At 39.9% G+C, this 7905-nt stretch overlaps 1 protein-coding gene across 1 annotated transcript; it reads left to right on the plus strand.

Moving 5' to 3' along the window:
- Positions 1 to 5770: 5770 nt before the first annotated feature.
- LOC117291822 (ganglioside GM2 activator-like) lies at positions 5771 to 7611 on the plus strand. Its single transcript, XM_033773748.1, has 2 exons — positions 5771 to 6012; positions 7027 to 7611. The coding sequence occupies exons 1-2, from the start codon at positions 5771 to 5773 to the stop codon at positions 7235 to 7237; spliced, it is 453 nt and encodes a 150-aa protein (XP_033629639.1). The 3' UTR covers positions 7238 to 7611.
- Positions 7612 to 7905: the final 294 nt, after the last annotated feature.

Here is a 7905-nt window from a genome sequence, read left to right on the forward strand (position 1 = left end):
GTTTATACTTGAAAACATACAATACTGGATTGATGGCCGAGTTCACCAAAGCGAGAAATTCAAGCACACTCCATATGGCTAACTCCACTATGAAACTTTTTTCAAGCAGAAACAAGGATATGGAGTACCATACGGCTCCAGGCAAGACAAGAATGCCGAAAGCTGTGGTGACGATAGCAAGAGTGCTGGTGACTTTCTTGTGAGCTTGGTGCAGTTCTTGAGCTGGGCCCTGGATTCCTTGCTCTTCTAGGTTTCTGGCTCCTTGTTTCAGGTTGATGAGGATTCTGATGTACATCCAGATTGAAGCTGCAATAGGTAGAATAAACAACAGCATTTCTGCAACACTAAAGGCTGCAGGTTTCTGTAGCTCATCAATTGCGCAATTGTCTCTTTTGAACTGATCTATAATAAGAACTGATTGAGGCAAATACACTATTACTGGAATTATCCAAACAGCAAGTAACAACAGCGTGATCTTTCTTCTAGTGAAGTAGCTTGTGTACTGCAAAGGTCGAGTGATTCCAATAAATCGTTCATAATTGGCCAAAGTGAGACTGAGAACAGAGTGGGCACAGAAGCAGTTGATAATGAAATAATAAATCCAACTACTGTTGAAATGATAAAGTATCTCTGCTGTACACTGGCTGCTGCTGTTCGAATGAGATGAACCGTTTTCAAGAAGTAAGTACTGGAAAGAAATAGTTGCAAACGGAGCATTAGATGCAGAGACCAATGCGTCTGCAACAGCGAGGTTGAGTATCATCAAATTGGTCATATTATGCAGTTTCTTGGTGTAGATTATAGTCACACATACAAGAATATTTCCAACAAATCCAATACTCCCAACAATTGGCACGAACACAATTAAAACTGATGTAAAGTAGGCAAAGAGAATGCTATCCATTGTTCACAGTGCGGTAATCCTGCGCGTTACTGGTTGTAGTTCTGCCAAAGCAAGCAGTCCTGTTTGTGGCTAGTATAGTATCACCATGGAGGTAGAAATAGGTTTCAAATTATACTCGGATCTAGAGCAAAAGTACTGAAAAACCCTCACAGACACTATCATCAGTAACTTGACATGATTGCATTTGTGCACAAAATTAACGCATAGCTGTTTCGTAATAACATCTTAAAATTACTCGGATGAACTTGAATTTTTGTTGGTTTTACCTATATACAGTCTATTAAAAAATAATATTTAGCCTAGATCATACCAAGTTAAGTTGGCAATTTGTGACTTAAAGGTGCAAAATAAAAATAAAATCATAACAAATCATGTGATGACGTCATCATGACGTCATTCGACAATGTACAAGAACTTGCCTATATCTAACAACCTACAAAGTTTCAACCTGATTGCATAATCGCTTCGGGAGTTATACGACTTAAACAAGTGCACCTTTATAATAAAGAGTGACACCCCAGGAGAGGTGGTCCATTAGAGCAGATATTGCTTTTCCGCTCAGTCTGTTTTGTTTGCAAACAATAAGTATATATAAACACATACAAAAAACGAGCATCAAGTACCGTACCTGAATCCTGAAAAGTAGGCTAATTATAGGCTATTTAAAAAAAGCCATAAAGCATTGTACGTGCTTCTCCTTGCATTGCTTCTAATTGCATTGCTTCTCACCCAATAAAAGCAGTATTGTGTGCAGCTATAATGAGCAAATGAAATCATAATACACAACTGACAATCGCTCCTATTAAGTATCAGGCCATACTATGTGAATAAAAAGATACCCGGAATATGAGTTCCGACCCCCGTAGGTCTAAAACCCTTTGAGCCCTTTTCACACTTCAGAGCCATTTCCCGGGAAATAAACTTCCGGGAAAATCACGGGAGTTTTTAACCCCACCGCCACCCCATCAGCAACCGTTCTCACTATCCCAATTTGGTAAATCCCATACTATTTCCCAGGAATATGCACGGTCGTGTCCGGAAATACATTTTTACCCCGGGGTCAACTCCCTTAACCCTACCCCTGAGCAGGGTTAATTATTTCCTGGGAATAAGTTATTTCCCGGGAAATTCCCGGGAGTTTGCTTTGTAGTCACGAACAAATCTTAACGGGAAATAACTATAGTGTAAAAGGGCTTAAGAGAACTCTGCAGTTTTTAACAATTAATTAATTGCTGGAGATGACGGTTCCGAAAGTTCTCCAGAAAACGCCAGGGCGAGTCAAATTTTAGAGGATTGTACCTTTTTAGCCACGATGTTTTTTAAAAGTAAACATGAACCCAGATAATGTACCGACCAGATCCAAACACATGTCATCGCACGTGTTGATTCCTTGATTGGCTTGATTTTAGTTATCTGATACATATGATTATTATATGACTTGCAAAACAAAAGGTTGGCCAGGGTAGCATCATCAGGGGGTTGCAAGCGTTTGCATCAAAAGGGGCGTCCACCATGCATACGCGGTACTGCTTTATTATGTGGGGGTCCATCATAGTACGTTTTGCAGAAACCACAGTAATTAAAAATGAATAATACAAACTGTGCTTAGAATATAGTCAAAATGAAAGTGTATTATGTCAATTTTTGTAAAAGTGTTTCTAAGGTGAACATTTAACAAGTTAATGGCAAATGGTCCGAGGTAAAAGTAACAGATTTTGTTCATCAGCGGGACGGACAGACAAAATAACAGCGGGTGTTAGACAGAATAAAAGGCCGTAAGTGTATCCGAGCCCATTGATGTTACAGAAATAATATTTCCATGAAAGTTAAAAGACTGATAGAGATAAAAAGTGCTTAAAAGGTGCCGCGTACATGGCTTGACTTTCCGCCAAAGCATAGAGCCCTCTACCGAGAGGGCCGTTACGATGGCCGCTGTGGACCCCACAAGTCACCATGTATTTAAAGCCATTGGACACTTTCGGTAAAAAGTACTGCCAAGGCCCACACTTCGTGTATCACAACTTTTATATAAAATAACAAACCTGTGAAAATTTAGGCTCAATCGGTCATCGGAGTCGGGAGAAAATAGCGGGAAAACCCACCCTTGTTTCCGCACGTTTCGCCGTGTCATGACATGTGTTTAAAATAAATCAGTAATTCTCAATATCGAGAATTGATAATTGTTTTAATGTTTTCTCAAAAAGTAAAGCATTTCATGGAATAATATTTCAAGAGACGTCTTTCACCATTACTTTCTGTAAACCCTGTAAATTATTTGTAAATCTGTGAACCTTTGTTTTTTTTCTGTACCAATGGCTTTAAAACCATTGGACCCTTTCGGTAAACAGTATTGTCCAAGGCCCACACTTCGTGTATCACAACTTCTATATCAATAAACAAACCTGTGAAAATTTGGGCTTAATCGGTCATCGGAGTCGGGAGAAAATAATGGGAAAACCCACCCTTGTATCCGCGCGTTTCGCCGTGTCATGACATGTGTTTAAAATAAATCCGTAATTCTCGTTAACGAGAACTGATATTGTTTTACTGTTTTCTCAAAAAGTAAAGCATTTCATGGAATAATTATTTAAAGAGAAGTATTTCACCACTACCTTCTGTAAACCCTGTAAGTTATTCGTAAATCTGTGAACTTTTTTTTTCTGTACCGAAAGGATCCAATGGCTTTAAGCCCCTTATGGCGTAGTCCTGGGCGCGCAATTGCAGTCGACGCAAATCTAAATGAAAAGTATAGCCTACAGTGAGTTTGTCAGTAAAACATTTCCAGAAACTTTAAGATTCACTGCGAACAAAGACGTTGAAGATTTAAAATATTCCCGAGCACGTGAAAGCCTGGGTCACATACTTCTTGCGAATGCGAATGCAAAGCGAATTTTGACGTCACGCATTCGTTTTCGCGGGAAGTATGAATCGGGCTTTACATGAAATGGTGTCCATGACGGGGTTGACGTGCAAGGGGAGGGAGGGAGGGAGGGAGAAGTCGAATAATACAAGTTTGTGATACAATAAGAATTATGGTACTTACATAGATATACAAGGGGAGCTGTATAAGGTCATTCAGACAATACTATAAATCAACGGTTGTCTTCGATTCGTTTTAAATGGCGCCATTATTTTGCTTTGCGAAAATCATCGCATTTCGACACGCAAAAAGTGCGACGTTTATTAGCGCAGGCACGGGTCTTGCGCGTTGTCCTAATTTGAACAGTATTTGGCTTAGTACGCGCGAAGACAACAAGTAGGGCCTATGGGCCAAGTGCATGCGTATAATATTATGAATAATTATGTAAATTGGTATGCACAGTGCAACCGGTTTTTTTTTTTTGTTTTTTTTTTTTTTGGGGGGGGGGGGGGGGGACACACACCTATATCCCATGTAGTGCCCTATAATTGCACAACGTTTAAGTTAAGCACCCCTTCTTTATGTTTGCAATAGGTATTAATTTTAGGCCTATCTCGCGAAAGCTGCATGTGCGAAACTCTGACCATGATCTGACCATGATGATCTGACTAAACAACGGGCATCAAGTGCTTTCCTTATCAATTGTCTTTGTAGGTTGTTGCATACGGAGTTCTGGAAGTACCATCCAACTTCCCAAAGTATAGATAATTTATCGCTGGAGCCTCATATTGACGGTTGAATGTTGTCTTCCAGATATGTATTTATATGAAAGTGATGTTGTCCTCCCAAAATAGTATTGGGTTCTTCACATTTTGAGGACGCTATTGTGAAGTCGACACCCTATACGCTCAGGATGTCATCATCCCGCGACAATTTATCTCGGGAAGTCAACATCATTACTTTCATGATATCGACATCCAAACAAAAACGATATCGGCATGTCGACATCAGCTTACGTTAATGATGTCATCATTCCGCCTTAAACGATCTCCGGAATCTCAACATGTCATATGGCACCTCGGGAGCTCCGTAGTACGATCTCCGTAGATGTATTCAAATTTGTCAGTGACTTTAAAGATTCCAAGGCTATAAAAAGGCTCCACGATTAGCACCAACCCATGTACCTATCGGTAAGCCTACACAAGAATCACTCCCAGATAGCAACAACCTGCCCGCCAGGACAGCCACACGACCCTTTTTCAGCCGGTCATCGATTAAGCGATAGAAGAGCTACTTAGTTTCTAGAGCAGCGACAAGAAGAAATTGAAGAAAATGGCGAACGCAAGATTTTGTTTTTTGATGATGCTGGTGATTGTAGGTGCGACTGGGAGCAAAGGCTTCTCTTTGAATAATTGCCTAACGGGTAAGTGGAACATTCTTGAAAAGGTTATTATAACTTCCTTATTTAAAATAATTATTCATCAAAACATTTTCGCTTGTGACTGGTGTCCTTGCGTATAAAAGGCACTTTATCATAATTGCTTCTCTTTATCCAGATGTACAAATGGGTACCATGGAGAGCTGGGGAGTACTGTCATTGTGATCATCCCGTGTCCAGTTATTTTTTTCTTCTCAGTCATTTAATGCAAATAGCACCAGATACATACTAGCCTTTATTTACTCATCAATGTGCTTCACAAAGCACAACTGTCAAGTTGTTAAGCACGTGATTGTGTTTTTATAGGCATTTTATGACATTAGGCCCAGATCAAACGAGCAAGTTCAAAAGTAACCCGTTTTACTACGTTTGTTGGACTCACTTCGAGTGCGCCGTTAATGCAGCAATCAAATGGTGATTTTCAAAGTATGTAAAATGCTGTTCAACCTCAACCTTTTTAAAATATTTCAGGAGGAAATATCTAAAAGATTGGGCCTAATGGTTGTATTGAACCTGATCACCCAGTTCAAAATTAGTTTACCACCCGATAATCATTGACCAATACCGCATGTTATCTGTTTACTCTTCCTATTTAGACGATAGCAATTCGCCCCTACGCATTGAAGAGTTCAGTTTCTCGCCTGATCCCATCAGTGCAGATGACTACGTTTACATGTCTTTTAAAGCAGAGGTCACCAGAAATGTCACGCTGCCTTTGACCCTTAGCGTGTCGGTGAAAAAGATCACATTCTTCGGCTGGGAAATGCCCATTTCGTGCCTCGCGACAGGTGGACTTCCTTTCGGAAGCTGGTAAGGAAATAAAACCACTAGTGAGAAATTACTCCTTTCTCAAAAACTACGTCACTTCAGAGGAAGCCGTTTCTCACAATGTTTTATACTGTTGCTTGTTACCAAGTAAGTTTTTGTGCTAACAGTTATTTTGAGATTATTACCAATAGTGTCCATTGCCTTTAAGTGCATTGAGTTTTATTATTGTATTATGTAAGAATGGATTACGCAATATAACTTTGATCAAACAAAACAGGTAAGCCACTGAACAAAGTTCTTTAATCATTCTGACAACAATGATAATCAAATCGCAATGTCAAGTTACGGCAGGCGGCAAATCCTGTTTGCTTACGGATTCCAGAAGCCGCTCGCATGATATGAGTCACGATAACTTGATTCACTGAAAGGCCATTTCTACAACTTCCTAAAAGAAATTTTTCGACATTTTAGGCCTAAATCTTACTTGGCGCGGCTACGGCTACGGCTACGGCTACGACTGTTCAATGCTTAGGCTTATCCAGCGCATGGTGATGCAGAAATCTAGCCGTTTAGCCGCGTAGCCACACTACACATTCAAACAAGGTCTTAAAGGCAGTGGACACTATTGGTAAATACTCAAAATAATGGTTAGCATAAAATCTTACTTTGTAACGAGTAATGGGGAGAGGTTGATAGTATGAAACATTGTGAGAAACGGCTCCCTTTGAAGTGACGTAGTTTTAGAGAAAGAAGTCATTTTCCACGAGTTTGATTTCCAGACCTCAGAATTAGATTTTGAGGTTTCAAATTCAAGCATCTGAACGCACACAACTTCGTGTGACAAGGGTGTTTTTTCTTTCATAGTTATCTAGCAACTTCGACGACCATTTGAGCTCAAATTTTCACAGGTTTATTTTATGCATATGTTGAGATACACCAAGTGTGAGAAGACTGGTCTTTAACAATTACCAATAGTGTCCAGTGTCTTTATTCTCAAAAGAAACAAAACAAACTGAGGTTAAAGTCTAGGTTTCTTCCACCCTTTCCTGTTTTCAGCACGTACGACGTATGTTCGGCGATGGATCACCTAGAATCTTCGTACGGTTGCCCGAGTGAGTTTACCGCCGCAGGGTTGCCGTGCCGCTGCCCGTTCACTCCCGGGTACTACAACACCAACACCGGTCCAGTGCGATTCTATCTCAACACTGAGGGTTTGCCCTACGGAAGGTTCATGTCATCTTTCCTTGCTGTAAGTAAAACTAACTGATTGTGCGTTCTGCCGTTCTTGACTTCTTCAGCAAAAAAAAAAAACACCCCAAAACTGATTTATTTTATTTAACTATACCTATTGCATATTCATGATCGGAAGTCGAGTTCTTACTGGTCCATTGAGCTTTGACTCATTTCCCTCGATTTATAACGTGTCGTCTTTGCGTGCAAACTTTTTTCGTCAAATTGTGGCGCCAAAAAATGGCGACTTGAAAGTTTTGAAAGCATTTTGTTGGGTGCCGAAAAATCCTTTGTCCGCCGCAAATTTGTAATAACAGCGTTTTCAATACCATTTCGTGTATTAAAGGGAAGGTACATGTTTGGTAATTACTCAAAACAAATATTAACTTAAAACTGACTTGGTAACGAGCATTGGAGAGCTGTTGATAGTATAAAACATTGTGAGAAACGGCTCCCTCTGAAGTAGCATAGATTTTGAGAAAGAGGTAACTTCTCACTAAAAAGACTTCTAGCTAGAAGTCTTTTATTCATATCTGAAAGCACACGAATTCGTCTAACAAGGGTGTTTTGTTCTGTCATCATTTTCTCGCAACTTTGATGACCAATTTAGTTCAAATTTTCAAAGGCTTGTTATTTTATGCATATGTTGGGATACACCACGTGAAAACATTGGTCTTTGACAATTACCAAACGTGTACCTTCCCT

This window comes from Asterias rubens, chromosome 6 (assembly GCF_902459465.1).
Source record: "Asterias rubens chromosome 6, eAstRub1.3, whole genome shotgun sequence".
In the NCBI taxonomy this organism is placed as follows: Eukaryota; Metazoa; Echinodermata; class Asteroidea; order Forcipulatida; family Asteriidae; genus Asterias; species Asterias rubens.